Source organism: Argopecten irradians, chromosome 3 (genome assembly GCF_041381155.1).
Source record: "Argopecten irradians isolate NY chromosome 3, Ai_NY, whole genome shotgun sequence".
NCBI classification, from domain to species: Eukaryota; Metazoa; Mollusca; class Bivalvia; order Pectinida; family Pectinidae; genus Argopecten; species Argopecten irradians.
The window spans coordinates 69,927,366-69,948,969 of record NC_091136.1 but is presented as its reverse complement, the minus strand read 5'-3'; the positions used below and the strand labels follow the sequence as shown (position 1 = coordinate 69,948,969).

General features: G+C 39.8%; 1 protein-coding gene across 1 annotated transcript in view; it reads right to left on the bottom strand.

The window, feature by feature from the left end:
- Positions 1-1,377: 1,377 nt before the first annotated feature.
- LOC138319845 (protein phosphatase 1 regulatory subunit 37-like) overlaps positions 1,378-21,604 on the bottom strand; it is a 44,642-nt gene continuing 24,415 nt past the window's right edge. The window contains exons 8-12 of the mRNA XM_069262974.1: positions 16,583-16,708; positions 11,772-11,913; positions 11,232-11,398; positions 9,343-10,816; positions 1,378-1,445 (exon numbers count right to left, since the gene is read on the bottom strand). Of these exons, the coding sequence (XP_069119075.1) occupies positions 1,378-1,445; positions 9,343-10,816; positions 11,232-11,398; positions 11,772-11,913; positions 16,583-16,708 (1,977 nt within the window). The remainder of the gene's footprint in view (positions 1,446-9,342; positions 10,817-11,231; positions 11,399-11,771; positions 11,914-16,582; positions 16,709-21,604) is intronic.

Genomic DNA, 21,604 nt, shown 5'->3' with positions numbered 1-21,604 from the left:
ATAGTTACTGTATCAATAATTTAAAATGACATCCTTTGATATTGCTATAGTTACTGTATCAATGTTGATCTATATTTACTCGTATCAATGAAAATGACGTCCTTGGATATTGCTATTAGTTACTGTATCAATGACAAAAATGATGACGTCCTTGATATTGCTATAGTTTACTGTATCAATGAAAAATGACGTCCTTGATATTGCTATAGTTACTGTATCAATGACAAAATGACGTCCTTGATATTGCTATAGTTACTGTATCAATGACAAAATGACGTCCTTGATATTGCTATAGTTACTGTATCAATGACAAAATGACGTCCTTGATATTGCTATAGTTACTGTATCAATGACAAAATGACGTCCTTGATATTGCTATAGTTACTGTATCAATGACAAAATGACGTCCTTGATATTGCTATAGTTACTGTATCAATGACAAAATGATGGTCCTTGATATTGCTATAGTTACTGTTATCAATGACAAAATGACATCCCTTGATATTGCTATAGTTACTGTATCAATGACAAAATGACGTCCTTGATATTGCTATAGTTACTGTATCAATGATAAATATGACGTCTCTTTCTTTGATAAATGATTACCGTACATAGTCATTTTGAGACAATGTCAATGATTACCGTACATTGTATTTTGAGACAATGTCAATGATTACCGTACATTGTATTTTGAGACAATGTCAATGATTACCGTACATTGTATTTTGAAACAATGTCAATGATTACCGTACATTGTATTTTGAGACAATGTCAATGATTACCGTACATTGTATTTTGAGACAATGACAATGAGTATTTTTTTGAGACAATGTAAATGATTACGTACATTGTATTTTGAGACAATGTCAATGATTACCGTACATTGTATTTTGAGACAATGTACAATGATTAAAGTTACATTGTATTTTGAGACAATGTCAATGATTTACCGTAATTATTGTAATTTTGAGACAATGTCAATGATTACCGTAATTGTATTTTGAGACAATGTAAAATGATTACCGTACATTGTATTTTGAGACAATGTAAATGATTACCGTACATTGTATTTTTGAGACAATGTAAATGATTTAACGTATTACAAATGTAAATGATTAACGTACATTGTATTTTGAGACAATGTCCAATTCGATCCGTATTGTATGTACCGATATATTATAACATTGTATTTGAGACAATGTCAATAATAGCCACAAAATTTTATGAACTGAAAGATCACAGAGAACTGTGGAATGAAATATAAAACAATATTTAAAAGAAAAGACCGCAGATAAAACCTATGTTTTACTTACATTGAAAGGCAGACGATAACCGTACATTGCAGGTTGGACCCACTTTTTACATCTGCTAAAAATATTAATCCAGACCGGGAGACATGTCCAGTTCTTTCTCAAAGTCTTCGGCAGTGGAATCGGAGGTTTCTCCTAAGAAAAAAAGTAGCTATGTATTATATAGATATGAAATCTAAATTTATCTACCGGTAATACAATTATCGTTAAGAATGTTGTAATTATATCAACAAAAGGCCCAGAGGGCCTGTATCCCTCACCTGTGTTTTTAATTAATATACCCTGTTTCGTTAAAAGCGGGGGATATTAATTTGGGTTTGTCCGTCTGTCTGTAACGCTTGGTTTCAGAGCAATAACTGCCACAATTCTAAAGCAATTTTTTTTTTTTTTTTTTTTTTTGTAACTTAGTCACATGGTCCAATGTACCAAGGACTCAAATGAGTTCGCTAAGCACTTTCATTGGTCCCTATTTGACTTAGTTATGGCCCTTTGATTATCGAAAAACATCATTTTTGTTTGTTTCCGTTCAAAAACTCTTTCAAATATTACAGGATTTTCTCAGAACTTGATACCATGGTTAAATGCCTCAGGGCCTTGGCAAATTTTGATCAGGACTTTGATTGGACCTTATTTTGCTGAGTTATGGCCCTTTGATTAACGAAAAACACCATTTTTGTCTGTTTCCGTTCAAAAACTCTTTCAAATATTACAGGATTTTCTGGGTACTTGGTACCATGGTTGAATGCCTCAGGGCCTTGGCCAATTTCGATCAGGACTTTGATTGGACCCTATTTGGCTGAGTTATGGCCCTTTTATTAGTGAACAAGAGATCCCAGAGGGCTCTTGGCGCCCACCAAAGAATGATCTATGTCTGATAATGGAAAGAGGGATCTTTTCGCTGTTTTTCAAATCTTTTTCAAACATACAACATATGAAATTTAAGACAGATTGCTTCATTACTTTCTGAGAAACAGCAGTGAAATCCAAGATGGCGGCCAGTTGGCCATCATGTTGACTGATCAGTCTCAAAGGTACTATGCAAAACTAGGGCCCAAGGGGAACCTATGTATAGAATTTGAGATATCACTTCAGTAATTTCTGACAAATAGCAATAACTATCAAAATCCAATATGGCAACGGTTGGCCATCTTGTTGACCGATCAGTTACAGAATACAATATGCACAACTAAGGCCCTTGGTGAACCTACATATGAAATTTGAGAATGATCCCTTTAGTACTTTTTGAGAAATAGTGGTAACAAACTTCAACTACCACAAGAGATCCCAGAGGGATCTTGGCAACCACCAAAGAATGATCAATGTCTGAAAATGGAAAGAGGGATATTTACCCTGCTTTTCAAACTTTTTCAAACATAAGACGTATTAAATTTGAGACAGATCATTTCAGTACTTTCTGAGAAACAGCTGTAACAAACTTTAACAATGAAATCCAAGATGGCGCCTGGTTGGCAATCAGTCCCAAAAGGTACTATGCACAACTAGGGCCCAAGCAGAATCTACGTATGAAATTGCAGAGAATTCCCTTCAGAAATTTCTGAGAAAAAGCCGTAACAATCAAAATCCAAGATGGCGGCCGGTCAACCATCTTGTTCACTGATCAGTTACAAAATACAATGTGCACAACTCGGACCCTAGGGGAACCTAAATCTGATATTTGAGACAGATCTCTTCAGTACTTTCTGAGAAATAGTGGTAACAAAATCTTAACTATCAAAATCCAAGATTGCTGCCTGGCGGGCATCTTGTTGACCGATCAGTCCCAAAATGTTATATGCACAACTACGGCCCTTGGGGAACCTATATGTGAAATTTGAGAAGGATCCCTTTAGTACTTTCTGAGAAATAGTAGAAACAAACTTTAACAAGGACATAGTCATTCTGATCCTCCGCCAATGGAGATATCAAAGCTGAAGTAAGTTTGATTGTGGAGACTTATGTGTATGAAACAAGAGATCCCAGAGGGATCTTGGCGCCCACCAAAGAATGATCTATACCTGACAAAGGAAAGATGGATCTTTTCTCTACTTTTTGAACTTTTTCAAACATACTACATATAAAATTTGAGACAGATCGCTTCAGTACCTTTTGAGAAATAGCGGAAACAAACTTCAACTGTCAAAATCCAAGATGACTCCTTGGCAGCCATCTTATTGATCAATCGGTCCCAAATCACAATATGCACAACTCGGGTCCTAGGGGAACCTACATGTGAAATTTGAGAAAGATCCATTCAATACTTTCTGAGAAATAGCGATAACAAACTTTGAATATAAAAATCCAAGATGGCTGCCTGGCAGCAATTTTGTTGACCGATCGGTCCCAAATCACAATATGCACAACTAGGGCCCTAGGGGAACCAACATATGAATTTTGAGACAGATCCCTTCAGTACTTTCTGAGAAATAGCAATAACAAATTTTGAATAACAAAATCCAAGATGGCTGCCTGGCGGCCATCTTGTGAACCGATCGGTCCCAAAATGCAATATGCACAACTAGGTCCCTAGGGGAAACCACATATGAAATTTGAGACAGATCCCTTCAGTACTATCTGAGAAATAGCCATAACAAACTTTAACTATCGAAATCCAAGATGGCGGCCTGATGGCCATCTTGTTCACCGATTGGTCCAAAAATGCAATATGCACAACAAGGGCCCTAGGGGAACCTACATATTAAATTTGAGAAAGATCCCTTCAGCACTTTTTGAGAAATGAGGATATCAAACCTTAACTATCAAAATCCAAGATGGCCGCCTGGCGGCCATCTTGTTTTTCCTATCAGCCTCAAAATCTGTATGGCACAAATAGGGACCAAGGGTAACCTCCATGTGAAGTTTGAACAAAATTCCATTAGTAGTTCTCAAGAAATATCGATAACAAACTTCAACTGCCAAAATCAAAGATGGCGGCCATCTTGTTTCTCCGATCAGCCTCAAAATTTGTATGGCACAACTAAGGACCAAGGGTAACCTCCATGTGAAGTTTGAACAAAATCCCTTCAGTAGTTCTCAAGAAATATTGATAACAAACTTCAACTGCCAAAATCAAAGATGGCTGCCTGGCGGCCATCTTGTTTTTCCGATCAGCCACAAAATCTGTATGGCACAACTAGGGACCAAGGGTAACCTCCATGTGAAGTTTGAACAAAACCCCTTCAGTACGTAGTTCTCAAGAAATATCGATAACAAACTTCAACTGCCAAAATCAAAGATGGCTGCCTGGCGGCCATCTTGTTTTTCCGATCAGCCTCAAAATCTGTATGGCACAACTAGGGACCAAGGGTAACCTCCATGTGAAGTTTGAACAAAATCCCTTCAGTAGTTCTCAAGAAATATCGATAACAAACTTCAACTGCCAAAATCAAAGATGGCTGCCTGGCGGCCATCTTGTTTTTCCGATCAGCCTCAAAATCTGTATGGCACAACTAGGGACCAAGGGTAACCTCCATGTGAAGTTTGAACAAAATCCCTTCAGTAGTTCTCAAGAAATATCGATAACAAACTTCAACTGCCAAAATCAAAGATGGCTGCCTGGCGGCCATCTTGTTTTTCCGATCAGCCTCAAAATCTGTATGGCACAAATATGGACCAAGGGGACCCTCCATGTGAAGTTTGAACAAAATCCCTGCAGCGGTTTTTAAGAAATAGTGATAACAAGCATTGTTTACGGACGGACGACGGACGACGGACGACACCACGGACGCAGGGCGATTTGAATAGCCCACCATCTAATGATGGTGGGCTAAAAAACCAGGAAAAGGGAAGTTGAGCTAAAGAAAGATGGAGTATAATTCAAGTAGAGCGGGGCTGCAATTGTTGAATCAGGTATACAGCCTTGACATTTATATTAGACTATATACACAAAGATGGGTGGAGTTTTGCAAAGTAACATTTACCATTTACCATGATATTTTCAGCAATGTTTCCATGGTAACGGAAAAAGTGCAAAAAATGAAAACCGAAAAATAGCAAAATTTACTAATAGACCATAAACAGAAAGTGTCTATGAAGTTTTGTGGAAATATCTCTGCTGGTTTTAGAGTTATGCTCCGGAAATGAGCCTGCTACAAAAATATGATATTTTCAGCAATGTTTCTATGGTTACAGAAAACAAGAGGCCCAGAGGGCCTGTATCGCTCACCTGGTTTGTAATGCCTAGGAATGTTCTGAATTCAAGTTCATTGTTTCCTTTCTGAATTCCCCTATTAGGCCCCACTCTTTCTGCTCCAGGGGGTCAAAACCAAAATTTATACAAATTCTGTTAACCCCAAGGATGTTTCTGGGCCAAATTAGGTTAAAATCCAAGCAGAACTATATGACTATTAGCGATTTACAGAAATTACCTCTATTTCCCCTATTGGACCCTGCCCCCAGGGGGTCAGAGCCAAAATTTATACAATTTTCTGTTCTCTTTCCCCCAAGGATGTTTCTGGTCAAATTTGGTTACAATCCATGCAGAACTCTAGGACAAGTAGCAATTTATAAGATTACCTCTATTTTCCCTATTGGGCCCCGCCCCTCCTGCCCCCGGGGGGTCAGAGCATAAATTTATACAAGTTCTGTTCCCCTTCTGCCAAGGATGTTTGTGGCCAAATTTGGTTACAATCCATGCAGAACTCTAGGACAAGTAGCGATTTAAAGGATTTACCTCTATTTCCCCTATTGGGCCCCACCCCTCTTGCCCCCGGGGGATCAGAGCCAAAATTCAAACAAGTTCTGTTCCCCTTCCCCCAAGGATGTTTCTGGTCAAATTTGGTTACAATCCATGCAGAACTCTAGGACAAGTAGCGATTTAAAGGATTGACCTCTATTTCCCCTATTGGGCCCCACCCCTCTTGCCCCCAGGGGATCAGAGCCAAAATTCAAACAAGTTCTGTTCCCCTTCCCCCAAGGATGTTTGTGGCAAAATTCGGTTACATTATCCATGCAGAACTCTAGGACAAGTAGCGTTTTATAGGATTTACCTCTATTACTTATTGGGCCCCGCCCCTCCTGCCCCCAGGGGGTCAGAGCCAAAATTTATACAAGTTCTGTTCCCCTTCCACTAAGGATGTTTGTGGCTAAATTTGGTTACAATCCATGCAGAACTCTAGGACAAGTAGCGTTTTATAGAATTTACCTTTATTTTCCCTATTGGGCCCCACCTCTCCTGCCCCCGGGGGGTCAGAGCCAAAATTTATACAAGTTCTGTTCCCCTTCCCCCAAGGATGTTTGTGGCCAAATTTGGTTACAATCCATGCAGAACTCTAGGACAAGTAGCGATTGATAGAATTTACCTCTATTTCCCCTATTGGGCCCCGCCCCTCCTGCCCCCTGAGGGTCAGAGCCAAAATTTATACAAGTTCTGTTCTCCTACCCCCAAGGATGTTTGTGGCCAAATTTAGTTACAATCCATACAAAACTCTAGGACAATTAAGTAGCAATTTATAGAATTTTACCTATAATTCCCCTATTGGGCCCCGCCCCTCCTGCCCCGGGGACCAGAGCCAAAATTTATACAAACTCAGTTCTTATTCTCCCAAGGATATTTCTGGCCAAATTTGGTTACATTCCATGCAGAACTCTATGACTAGTAGCGAATTGAAGGATTTACCTCTATTTCCCCTATTGGGCCCCACCCCTCCAGCCACCGGGGGGCCAGAGCCAAAATTTATACAAAGTTCTGTTCCCCTTCCCCCAAGTATCTTTGTGGCCAAATTTGGTTACAATCCATGTAGAACTCTATGACAAGTAACGATTTAAAGGATTTACCTCTATTTCCCCTATTGGGCCCCGCCCCTCCTGCCCCCGGGGGGGTCAGAGCCAAAAATTTATACAAGTTCTGTTCCCCTTCCCCCAAGGATGTTTGTGGCAAAAGTTAGTTACAATCCATGCAGAACTCTAGGACAAGTAGCGATTTATAAGATTTACCTCTATTTTCCCTATTGGGCCCCGCCCCTCCTGCCCCCGGGGGGTCAGAGCATAAATTTATACAAGTTCTGTTCCCCTTCTGCCAAGGATGTTTGTGGCCAAATTTGGTTACAATCCATGCAGAACTCTAGGACAAGTAGCGATTTAAAGGATTTACCTCTATTTCCCCTATTGGGCCCCACCCCTCTTGCCCCCGGGGGATCAGAGCCAAAATTCAAACAAATTCTGTTCCCCTTCCCCCAAGGATGTTTCTGGTCAAATTTGGTTACAATCCATGCAGAACTCTAGGACAAGTAGCGATTTAAAGGATTTACCTCTATTTCCCCTATTGGGCCCCACCCCTCTTGCCCCCAGGGGATCAGAGCCAAAATTCAAACAAGTTCTGTTCCCCTTCCCCCAAGGATGTTTGTGGCAAAATTCGGTTACATTATCCATGCAGAACTCTAGGACAAGTAGCGTTTTATAGGATTTACCTCTATTACTTATTGGGCCCCGCCCCTCCTGCCCCCAGGGGGTCAGAGCCAAAATTTATACAAGTTCTGTTCCCCTTCCACTAAGGATGTTTGTGGCTAAATTTGGTTACAATCCATGCAGAACTCTAGGACAAGTAGCGTTTTATAGAATTTACCTTTATTTTCCCTATTGGGCCCCGCCCCTCCTGCCCCCGGGGGGTCAGAGCCAAACTTTATACAAGTTCTGTTCCCCTTCTCCCAAGGATGTTTGTGGCCAAATTTGGTTACAGTCCATGCAGAACTCTAGGACAAGTAGCGTTTTATAGGATTTACCTTTATTTTCCCTATTGGGCCCCGCCCCTCCTGCCCCCGGGGGGTCAGAGCCAAACTTTATACAAGTTCTGTTCCCCTTCCCCCAAGGATGTTTGTGGCCAAATTTGGTTACAATCCATGCAGAACTCTGTGACTAGTAGCGATTTAAAGGAAATGTTGACGGACGGACGGACGGACGGACGGACGGACGGACGGACGGATGGACGGACGGACGGACGACGCGCCATGACATAAGCTCACCGGCCCTTCGGGCCAGGTGAGCTAAAAACACAAAAACTGAAAACCTAAAAATAGCAAAAGGCACTACTAGACCATAAGAACAATGTGTCTATGAAGTTTCATGGAAATATCTCTGCTGGTTTTAGAGTTGTGCTCCGGAAACGATTCTTACGCAAAAATCTGCCATTTTCAGCAATGTTTCCATGGTTACAGAAAAAAGTACAAAAAGTGAAACCCTTAAAATAGCAAAAGGCACTACTAGACCATAAGATCAATGTGTCTATGAAGTTTTGTGGAAATATCTCTTCTGGTTTTAGAGTTATGCTCCGGAAACGAACCTGGTACAAAAATATGACAATTTCAGCAATGTTTCCATGGTTACGGAAAAAATGCTAAAAATGAAAACCTGAAAATAGCAAAAGGCACTACTAGACCATAAGACCAATGTGTGTGTGAAGTTTCGTGGAAATATCTCTACTGGTTTTAGAGTTATGCTCCGGAAACAATTCGTACGGACGGACAGACGGACGGACAGACGGACGGACGGACGGACGGAACCCATTTGTATATCCCCCGCCAACTTCGTTGGGCGGGGGATAACTATCAAAATCTAAGATGGCAGCCGGTCGGCCATCTTGTTGACCAATCAGTCCCAAAATGCAATATGCACAACTAGGACCCTAGGAGAACCTACAGGTGAAATTTGAGAAGGATCCCTTCAGCCTTTTTTGAGAAATAAGATAACAAGAAATGTAAACGGAAGGAAGGACGGACAGACGGACCATGGATGAGAAGCGATTCGGATAGCCAATCATCTGATAATGGTAGGCTAAAAATCCGAGAATGGCGTGAAAATCCAACGGAATCATGATGTCACAAATCAATGGAATTGTACGTTTAAACATATTTTATCTTATCAAGTAGACTGAAAAATTACTTATAAGCATTGATGTAACTATTTTTTTACCTTCATTGGGTGATGAAATAAATTCTATTTTATGGAATACAGTATATGAAATAAAGTAAACTCTTGAAAAAGTGCCCTTAAGTGTCTTTTTTCTCATATTAACCACTGATTTTTTAACCTTTCTACTAACCAGTGATTTTTGAACCCTTCTTTGTTCCAGAAGAGTCTACATCCAGATTTTCCAGAGCACTAGCTAGTTCTTGGGTTAATCCATTCAATGATAAGTCTGTATAGAAGTCGGGGTTTGTAATAGGTAAGCCTGGCCCATCTCTATCAGTGTCACAACCATTGGTTTTCGTATCTTTACAGGGAGCATCAAGTCTCGTCCAGTCACGCTCATTTTCGTAACTGCCTATCCCAGAATCCTTCTCCTGTTTTAGTTTATCACAAGGTAAACTTTTTGATAAAATATGAGAATCCTCACTTTTCTCTCCATTCTGTTCTGTTTGATCACCATCTGTAATATCCAATTGAGGTTTATGTGCTGATAAATTGTCATTGACACTCGCTATACTACTCAAGTTGTCCCCATTCTCTATAGAGTTATGCCCTTTATTTACATCTTTTATTGCACAGTCAGGAAGGTTAAACGCCTTGTCATTATGTTTAATATCACAGACACCACTATCACTTATCAGTTCGGCAGACTCGGCCTTGTCGCTGTCAACATTACCTCTCGCAGGATCATCAACACTTTCTACATCATCACCGCCAGCATTGTCAACACTTTCTACTTCACCACTGCCAGCATTGTCAACACTTTCTACTTCACCACTGCCAGCATTGTCAACACTTTCTACTTCACCACTGCTGACAACGTCAACATTTTCTACCTTACTACTACTTACATTGTCAACACTTTCTACCTTGCCACTGCCAACATCGTTAACACTTTTTACCTCGTCACTGCCAGATTTCTGGAATGTTTCTTCCCTTTCTGTGTGAGGCGTCAAAGTCTCCCCTAGGATTTGTCTAACACTTTCAGCCTGTATACTGAGGCTGACATCAGTTGGACTTGTGATGGCTGAGAGGGCCTGAGTTACAACATGTGTGCCGTTACTGATGTTTGAGATCAGGTCGTTGGTATCAGAGGGTGACAGAACCGTGTCCAGACGGGAGGGGGCTGAGTGACTGGGAAGAGGAAGCTGGGGTGGCCCTGCAACACGGGACACAGTGAAGAGTTTTTTAGCTTTAACAGTGCAGTACTGTGGACTGAGCAGAAGTTCATGTGGAGGAGCTGCTGCCTTCGCCAGGGCTTTATTAGAAGGCAGGACAGACTCATCTTCATCATCACTACTCTCCAGGTCCTGGGGCTTTACATGAGGAGAGTCCAGTGTTTTCTGAGCGCCTTTGTCCTCCATGACCAGGAGCATTGGTCGCTTTATTTTATCAAATGATGCAATAGTTTGGGCATCCTCCTTGGCCGATTCGGCTGGTTCTATAACTGAATCCGATCGGCCAGGCCGAGAGTCTTCTTTGATCGTCCTCTCCAGGTTTAGTCTTTCCTCCTCTGTCCGTTTCCGTGCCAGGCTTTGGTTTCTCTCTAGAAAGTTACCAATGTCTTGTTGTAGTCGTCTCTGCTGCTCTGCAAAATCCTTCATTCCCTACAAAACAACATATATGCACTATGGTATGCAAAGACAATCTGTCATCAATTGCATGTAATTTAATTTTGGGGAAATTATTTGCTAAAGTTGATCATTGTAAGCACCAGTTGTAGAAATAGAATATGAAGATATTCTGGTTTATGGCACACTGCCTCACCTTGGTGAACGCATGCCTTGTCAAGTAAAATTTCAGTGTTGAACAAGAGATAGTTAAACTGTTGTTTAAATTTTTATAAGAAATGTAAATCAATTTTCCAACTTATAGAAAAATAGAATTAAATTTTCGAACTCAACAACAAATATAATTCAAATTTCCAACTTACCGACAAATATAATTCATTTTCCCAACTTACCGACAAATATATTTCAATTTTCCAACTTACTGACAAATATGGTTAAATTTTCAACTTACCGACTCTCGCTTTGTGTCTCTGTCCATGTCCAGTCTAGTGACGGTCTCGTTGACTTTGAGAGCCAGAGAGAGTGCCATCAAGCCAGCTGTTTTAATCTCATTCTCCCTCAGATCGAGCCGGAGTAAGCGTGGACTGTCAGCTATCACTTCCGCTAAAGCTACAGCACCTATACAACACATTCATTATTAATGGCTGCCATGTAGACAATTCATACTGATTTGTTTGGTAAATAAACAAAGATTAAGTAGATATATGAGGTAACAAAATAACGAAGCTTTCACTTCATCTGCACAAAATCCTTTAAACATAACTTAAGATGAACTTCATATGTTCATTCCAAAACTCTGCAAGGCTGATCATTTTATTAACACGGTCATGTCTAAAAGTCCCAAATGACCATTACTTTCTCATCTTTTCTTTATTACTTTATTGTTTTTTCCAAATTTCACATTAATAGCAAAGGAACAAACACATGAAATAAGTAAATTAAAATTATAGATCTTTTATAGTTATATTTTGTATTAACCTTTAACACCTACCTTCACATGTGACCTTGGTACCCTGTAGACCAATACGGAGGAGGGACTTGGACTTGAGGAGGCCATCCTTCATAAGGTGGATTCCTTCATTAGTGACATTATTATGACCAAGATTAAGTGTTTCCACACTATCAGTGGTAGCCTGAAACAAGAGAGACAACTCTCAATAAACAAGAGAGAAAAAGGGGAGACTACTGACAGATAATATTTATGTGACAATTGAGATATACATTATTGATTACAATACCATGTAAGGACCTACCATAACCTTGCGTATATGGTGATTACATTATGTAGCAAGGACCTACCATAACCTTGCGTATATGGTGATTACATTATGTAGCAAGGACCTACCATAACCTTGTGTATATGGTGATTACATTATCTAGTAAGGACCTACCATAACCTTGTGTATATGGTGATTGCATTATCTAGTAAGGACCTACCATAGCCTTGTGTATATGGTGATTACATTATCTAGTAAGGACCTACCATAGCCTTGTGTATATGGTGATTACATTATCTAGTAAGGACCTACCATAGTCTTGTGTATATGGTGATTACATTATCTGCTAAGGACCTACCATAGCCTTGTGTATATGATGATTACATTATCTAGCAAGGACCTACCATAGCCTTGTGTATATGGTGATTACATTATCTAGTAAGGACCTACCATAGCCTTGTGTATATGGTGATTACATTATCTATTAAGGACCTACCGTAGCCTTGTGTATATGGTGATTACATTATCTAGTAAGGACCTACCATAGTCTTGTGTATATGGTGATTACATTATCTACTAAGGACCTACCATAGCCTTGTGTATATGGTGATTACATTATCTAGCAAGGACCTACCATAGCCTTGTGTATACGGTGATTACATTATCTAGTAAGGACCTACCATAGCCTTGTGTATACGGTGATTACATTATCTAGTAAGGACCTAGTCCGCTAAACCTGCCTATATTATTAGGCTTTTTTAATTTTTAATTTTTTTTTTTTGCCTAATATATAGTCAGCTCGCGGTACCTCTTAAAAATGTGAAATCGTAGGCCAGATTTGGCCTACGCTACGTCAGCGGCATATTTCTAATATATCGTCCATGCAATGCCGGGAAAACGTACACATACCTTTATATTAGGATCTTATGTACTCCTTTGCCCCCATGTTACATCCCATTTATGAAATTAAACAACTGTGTACAATGAAATACTTCCGAGACCCTTCTATTTCACACATTTGTAATGGCCGCCGTATACACATTTAGTAGAGCCAACGGCAGCCAATCAACTTCGCTTCCGGTTTTATTTTTAAATATCCACGTGTAGTTGAAAGATAAACAAAATTCTACCGTGTATATGCTACATGTACATCATGTATATGCAACGTGAATATCGCGAAAGTGATGCGGTACCAGCAATATAGTCGTGTTCAATTTGAATATTTGACAACATGTCGTGTATGTCGACCATGATTTTACTTTAAAAACTCTAACTGGCTAGCATTTTGTTTATCTTTCAACTACACGTGTTTTTTTAAAATAAAACCGGAAGCGAAGTTGATTGGCTGCCGTTGGCTCTACTAAATGTGTATACGGCGGCCATTACAAATGTGTGAAAAGAAGGGTCTCGGAAGTATTTCATTGTACACAGTTGTTTAATTTCATAAATGGGATGTAACATGGGGGCAAAGGAGTACAAAAGATCCTAATATAAAGGTATGTGTACGTTTTCCCGGCATTGCATGGACGATATATCAGAAATATGCCGCTGACATAGCGTAGGCCAAATCTGGCCTACGATTTCACATTTTTAAGAGGTACCGCGAGCTGACTATATATTAGGCAAAAAAAAAAAAATTGTTTTTTTAAAAAAGCCTAATAATATAGGCAGGTTTAGCGGACTAGTAAGGACCTACCATAGCCTAGTGTATATGGTGATTACATTATCTAGTAAGGACCTACCATAGCCTTGTGTATATGGTGATTACATTATCTAGTAAGGACCTACCATAGCCTTGTGTATATGGTGATTACATTATCTAGCAAGGACCTACCATAGCCTTGTGTATATGGTGATTACATTATCTAGTAAGGACCTACCATAGCCTAGTGTATATGGTGATTACATTATCTAGTAAGGAACTACCATAGCCTTGTGTATATGGTGATTACATTATCTAGTAAGGACCTACCATAGTCTTGTGTATATGGTGATTACATTATCTAGTAAGGACCTACCATAGCCTTGTGTATATGGTGATTACATTATCTGCTAAGGACCTACCATAGTCTTGTGTATATGGTGATTACATTATCTAGTAAGGACCTACCATAGCCTTGTGTATATGGTGATTACATTATCTAGTAAGGACCTACCATAGTCTTGTGTATATGGTGATTACATTATCTGCTAAGGACCTACCATAGCCTTGTGTATATGGTGATTACATTATCTATTAAGGACCTACCATAGTCTTGTGTATATGGTGATTTTATCTATTAAGGACCTACCATAGTCTTGTGTATATGGTGATTACATTATCTAGTAAGGACCTACCATAGCCTTGTGTATACGGTGATTACATTATCTAGTAAGGACCTACCATAGCCTTGTGTATATGGTGATTACATTATCTAGTAAGGACCTACCCTAGCCTTGTGTATATGGTGATTACATTATCTAGTAAGGACCTACCATAGCCTTGTGTATATGGTGATTACATTATCTAGTAAGGACCTACCATAGCCTTGTGTATATGGTGATTACATTATCTAGTAAGGACCTACCATAGCCTTGTGTATATGGTGATTACATTATCTAGTAAGGACCTACCATAGCCTTGTGTATATGGTGATTACATTATCTAGTAAGGACCTACCATAGCCTTGTGTATATGGTGATTACATTATCTAGTAAGGACCTACCATAGCCTTGTGTATATGGTGATTACATTATCTATTAACCCTTTGAGTGCCACAATACTTACCATTATACCATATGGATAATCTACATTAAATTTGACTCTTTTGACTACTTTGAAAACTTTTGTTCTATTGATTATAACTTTGCCATTTGTTGATGGATTTTGATGAAATTTTGAATGGTATCATTTGATACCTTTACCCTTCAGAAATTATATTCATAATTACCTTATGATATCATTTGCAGGTAATATGGGCAGGTAAAAACGGTAATTAAGGTGAAAATGATTAAAATATTGAAATACAAAGCCTCTGTCTTTGTTTTTACTTCATTAGTTATAGTTTTGACACTTGCTAACAACCAACATACAACTAGAGCAAAAATTCCAATTCTCATTTCAAGGGTTGAGCTAGGTAACACAGGTAAATAACACAGGTAAAATATGGAATAAAATCGGATTTTTATTTCAAGTGTTCATTATGTATAAAAATTTATCAAATTTTAGAGTGATTTTCAGGTAAATAGTTCTATATCTACATTTATAGATATCCTTTTTTCCCAAATAACAGTCCACAGTAATTGGTATTGAACCAACTTACCTGTACAAGCGAGCACAGGTAACATCAGGTAAATATGGCGAAATTTGGCAACAACCATATCATTTTGTGTTTTTTTGGTCATTACTGGCGATTTAAATTAGTCTCAGAAGCATTCATAAATACATCAGTCGTTATAAAGGTCAGTAGTGGCTCAGGTATTCACAAATAATGATATTGATAACACGTACCTCGTCATATGCTGTCGGCTGCCATCTTGGATTGGGTCATTTTTAATGGCATACCTTTCGTTTTTACAGATATAATGCCAAAATATTTGAGTGAAATTAACTTGAAACGATGACCAATGGGTTCTTTCCTCCATTTGCAAGTGATTATTTGCCCATATATTTTCCGTGAAGTCCAATAAAACACTTGTAAATAGGGCAACATTTTATGTAAAATTCAAATTTTGAAAGAATGGATCATCTCCATCTTCCGATTACTCGCGATCGTCATCAAAAAAAATTACGATAGATTGATCAGCAATACCATCCCGTGTCATTTCTAAATTTCTGATTTGTTATTTGATGCCTTTCTCATTAAAATTGTTAAAAATATTTGCTATTAATGTCAAAAAACTTATCACTTGAGTCCCGTAGGTCCGCCATCTTTTTGTCACTTTCGTTTTTTCAGTCATCATTTTGTTTGCGATCGAAAATTCAACCTGAAATGCATGGTACAGACAGCAGCCATGCTATGTAAATAAACAGGAAGTAGTGCTCTAGCGAGATCTCGTGAGACTATAACGGGATGTAGAATTAGGTGGGAGTAGTCTCCACTGTAAACAAGCAAGGAAACTGAGGCGGCCTCGGCCGGTTCAACGCTATACGAGCGATGGCGGTGTAGGGCGCAATGGCACTTAAAGGGTTAAGGACCTACCATAGCCTTGTGTACAGGTATATGGGGATTATATTATCTAGTAAGGACCTACCATAGCCTTGTGTACAGGTATATGGTGATTATATTATCTAGTAAGGACCTACCATAGCCTTGTGTACAGGTATATGGGGATTATATTATCTAGTAAGGACCTACCATAGCCTTGTGTATATGGTGATTACATTATCTATTAAGGACCTACCATAGCCTTGTGTATATGGTGATTACATTATCTATTAAGGACCTACCATAGCCTTGTGTACAGGTATATGGGGATTATATTATCTAGTAAGGACCTACCATAGCCTTGTGTACAGGTATATGGTGATTATGTTATCTAGTAAGGACCTACCATAGCCTTGTGTACAGGTATATGGGGATTATATTATCTAGTAAGGACCTACCATAGCCTTGCCTACAGCTGTCATTGCATTGTATGTGATCTGGTTGTTCCATAATACAAGAGTCTGCAAGCCTGTCCCCATGTTCTGTTCACAAAGACCGTCACATACATGGCTTGCTCCAATATCCTGAAAATATAAACACTTTTCTTATTACAAGGATATGACAAGAGGCTCATTGGGCCTGTATCGCTCACCTGTTTCAGGCTAAGAACACAAGCTACCAACTGGAAGACTTTAGGATTGAACTTAATCTATTTATTTCTACAGATGGATTTTAAACAGCCCAACCGTTTATACAAAATTGGTTCCATTTCACACAAGGAAGCATCAGACTAAATTAGAACTAAATCCCTTCATTTCTACAAAAGAAAAAGGATTATAAAGAATTTGCTATATTTCCCCTATTGGGCCCTGCCATCTAGGCCCCTGAGGGACCAGATCAACCGTTTATATAAAATTGGTTCTCCTTCACCCAAGGAAGCTTCCGACCAAATTAGATCTAAATCCCTTCATTCCCACAGAAGAAGAAGGATTTTAAACAAGAGGCCCAGAGGGCCTGTATCGCTCACCTGGTCTGTAATGCCTAGGAATGTTCTGAATTCAAGTTCATTGTTTCTTTTCTGAATTCCCCTATTAGGCCCCATCTTTCTGCTCCAGGGGGTCAAAGCCAAAATTTATACAAATTCTGTTAACCCCAAGGATGTTTCTGGGCCAAATTTGGTTAAAATCCAAGCAGAACTACAGTGGAACGCGGTTAATACGAACTCGAAGGGACTGAGATAAAACTTCGAGTTATCCGAGTGTTCGAATTAAGCGAGTTCTCATGTCTACTGACGATCTCTTTACTTAGTATATATAGACCAGTTCCATGGCGTAAAATGATGTGAACAAGAGAGATGTCATAATCGCCGATTGTAGTTGCATAATTATAACAATAAAACGAGATATATATTTCGAAATGCAGTTCTACAGCAGATTTATGGAGAAAAACATCGGCATTTTCGGCGAACACGTTGTCCAAAAAATCTCATTTCGAGTTATAAGAACATTTTATGTATGATTTTTATCATTCGGACCCAAAATTTACTTCGTATTATCCGAGTTCTTCGAGTTTTCCGAATTCGAATTATCCGAGCTCTTTAACCAAATATAAAGAGGGAATTCGGCCGGGACCTGCAAAGTACTTCGTATTAAGCCGGGTTGTTGAATTATCCGAGTTCGTATCAACCAAGTTCCACTGTATATGACTTTTAGCGATTTACAGGATTTACCTCTATTTCCCCTATTGGGCCCCGCCCCTCCTGCCCCCGGGGGGTCAGAGCCATAATTTATACAATTTTCTGTTCTCTTTCCCCCAAGGATGTTTCTGGTCAAATTTGGTTACAATCCATGCAGAACTCTAGGACAAGTAGCAATTTATAAGATTACCTCTATTTCCCCTATTGGGCCCCGCCCCTCCTGCCCCTGGGGGGTCAGAACATAAATTTATACAAGTTCTGTTCCCCTTTTGCCAAGGATGTTTGTGGCCAAATTTGGTTACAAGCCATGCAGAACTATATGACTATTAGCGATTTACAGGATTTACCTCTATTTCCCCTATTGGGCCCCGCCCCTCCTGCCCCCAGGGGGTCAGAGCCAAAATTTGTACAATTTTTTGTTCTCTTTCCCCCCAAGGATGTTTCTGGTCAAATTTGGTTACAATCCATGCAGAACTCTAGGACAAGTAGCAATTTATAAGATTACCTCTATTTCCCCTATTGGGCCCCGCCCCTCCTGCCCCCGGGGGGTCAGAGCATAAATTTATACAAGTTCTGTTCCCCTTTCGCCAAGGATGTTTGTGGCCAAATTTGGTTACAATCCATGCAGAACTCTAGGACAAGTAGCGATTTATAGGATTTACCTCTATTTCTCCTATTGGGCCCCACCCCTCTTGCCCTCATGGGGTCAGAGCCAAAATTTATACAAGTTCTGTTCCCCTTCCCCCAAGGATGTTTGTGGCCAAATTTGGTTACAATCCATGCAGAACTCTAGGACAAGTAGCTATTTATAGGATTTACCTCTATTTCCCCTATTGGGCCCCGCCCCTCCTGCCCCCGGGGGGTCAGAGCCAAAATTTTTACAAATTCTGTTCCCCTTCCCCAAAGAATGTTTGTGGCAAAATTTGGTTTGGGCCCCGCCCCTCCTGCCCCTGTGGGGTCAGAGCCAAAATTTATACAAGTTCTGTTCCTCTTCCCCCCAAGGATGTTTGTTGCCAAATTTGATTACAATCCATGCAGAACTCTATGACTAGTAGCGATTTAAAGGAAATGTTGACGGACGGACGACGGACGGACGGACCGACGGACGCTGCGCCATGACATAAGCTCACCGGCCCTTCGGGCCAGGTGAGCTAAAAATTTGCTATATTTCCCCTATTGGGTCCGCCTCTCAGGCCCTTGGGGGGCCAGGGTCACCACATATACAAGATTGGTTTCTCTTCACCCAAGGAAGCTTTAGACCAATTTAGAACTAAATCCCTATATTCCCACAGAAGAAGAAGGATTTTAAAGAATTTACTACATTTCCCCTATTGGGCCCCACCCCTCATACCCCTGGGGGGCCAGGGTCACCGTTTATACAAGATTGGCTCCCCTTCACCCAAGAAAGCTTCAGACCAAATTTGGTGAAAATCCATTAAGCTGTTTATGATTAGTAGGGATTTTTATAACAAGAGGCCCATGGGCCTTAACGGTCATCTGACTCATGGCACAAAACAACAAAGTCACAGTATAAAGTATTGGTTAACGATTAATATAAACAATACAAGGAACTCCTTAGTTAATATGTAAGTTTCTGAAAAAGGTAAATGTCATTTGTTGAACAAACTTGGTAGCCCTTCATCCAAATATGGTCGAAACCCATTCAAGGATTAATATAAGGAGGAGTCAGATTTTAAAGCCAAATTTCAGCAAAGCTCCAATTTTGGACCTCGGTCATACTATCCCCATGGGTCTTACCTCGGTCCTTTATAAAATATGATTGTCCTTACCTAAAGTTCCCCCTTCTGAATCAATTAAAACCACTATAGACCAATTTTCATTAAGATCGGAGACTGAAACCTTAAAACAGGAAGTGGGCCAGCGGCCATCTTGGAATACCAAAATCTTTAAGAAATTTTTTGCATGTTGTTCGGCATCAATTAAAACCCCTATAGACCAATTTTCATTGAGATCGGAGACTGAAACCTTAAAACAGGAAGTGGGCCAGCGGCCATCTTGGAATACCAAAATCTTTACGAAAATGTTTGCATGTTGTTCGGCATCAATTAAAACCCCTATAGACCAATTTTCATTGAGATCGGAGACTGAAACCTTAAAACAGGAAGTGGGACAGCGACCATCTTGGAATACCAAAATCTTTACGAAAATGTTTGCATGTTGTTCGGCATCAATTAAAACCCCTATAGACCAATTTTCATTGAGATCGGAGACTGAAACCTTAAAACAGGAAGTGGGCCAGCGGCCATCTTGGAATACCAAAATCTTTACGAAAATGTTTGCATGTTGTTCGGCATCAATTAAAACCCCTATAGACCAATTTTCATTGAGATCGGAGACTGAAACCTTAAAACAGGAAGTGAGCCAGCTAAAATTAAGAAAATTTGCCCTTTTGGGGCCCCACCCCTCAGTTCCTAGGGTTCATACCAGACTCATTTATATAAAATATAATTGTGTTTCCCCAATGATGCTTCACACCAAATATGGATAAAATTCATCCAAGGATGGAGGAGGAGTAGGATTTTAAAGCTAAAATCAAGAAAATTTCCCCATTTGGGGCCCCACCTCTCAGCCCCTAGGGGTCGGACCAGGCTCATTTATATCAAATATGATTGTCCGTCCCCAATGATGTTTCACACCAAATATGGATGAAATCCATCCAAGGATGAAGGAGGAGTAGGATTTTAAAGCTAAAATTAAGAAAATTTGCCCATTTGGGGCCCCACCCCTCAGCCCCTAGGGGTTGGACCACGCTCATTTACATCAAATATGATTATCCTTCCCCAATAATGTTTTACACTAAATATAGATGAAATCCATCCAAGGAAGGAGGAGTAGGATTTTAAAGCTAAAATTAAGAAAATTTGCCCTTTGGGGGCCCCACCCCTCAGCCCCTAGGGGTTGGACCACGCTCATTTATATAAAATATGATTGTCCGTCCCAAATAATGTTTCACACCAAATATGGATGAAATCCATCCAAGGATGAAGGAGAAGTAGGATTTTAAAGCTAAAATTAAGAAAATTTGCCTTTTTGGGGCCCTACCCCTCAGCCCCTAGGGGTCGGACCAGGCTCATTTATATAAAATATGATTGTCCATCCCAAATGATGTTTCACACCAAATATGGATGAAATCCATCCAAGGATGAAGGAGGAGTAGGTTTTTAAAGCTAAAATTAAGAAAATTTGCCCTTTTGGGGCCCCACCATTCAGCCCCTAGGGGTCGGACCAAGCTCATTTATATAAAATATGATTGTCCTTCATCAATAATGTTTCACACCAAATATGGATGAAATCCATCCAAGGATAAAGGAGGAGTAGGATTTTAAAGCTAAAATAAGAAAATTCGCCCTTTTGGGGCCCCACCCCTCAGCCCCTAGGGGTCGGACCAGGCTCTTTATATAAAATATGATTGTCCTTCCCCAATGATGTTTCAAACCAAATATGGATGAAATCCATCCAAGGATGAAGGAGGAGTAGGATTTTAAAGCTAAAATTAAGAAAATTTGCCCTTTTGTGGCCCCGCCCCTCTGACCCTAGGGGTCAGACCAGGCTCATTTATATAAAATATGATTGTCCTTCCCTAATGAAGTTTTACACCAAATATGGATGAAATCCATCCAAGGATGAAGGAGGAGTAGGATTTTAAAGCTAAAATTAAGAAAATTTGCCCTTTTGAGGCCCTACCCCTCTGACCCTAGGGGTCGGACCAAGCTCATTTATATAAAATATGATTGTCCTTCCCCAATGAAGTTTCACACCAAAT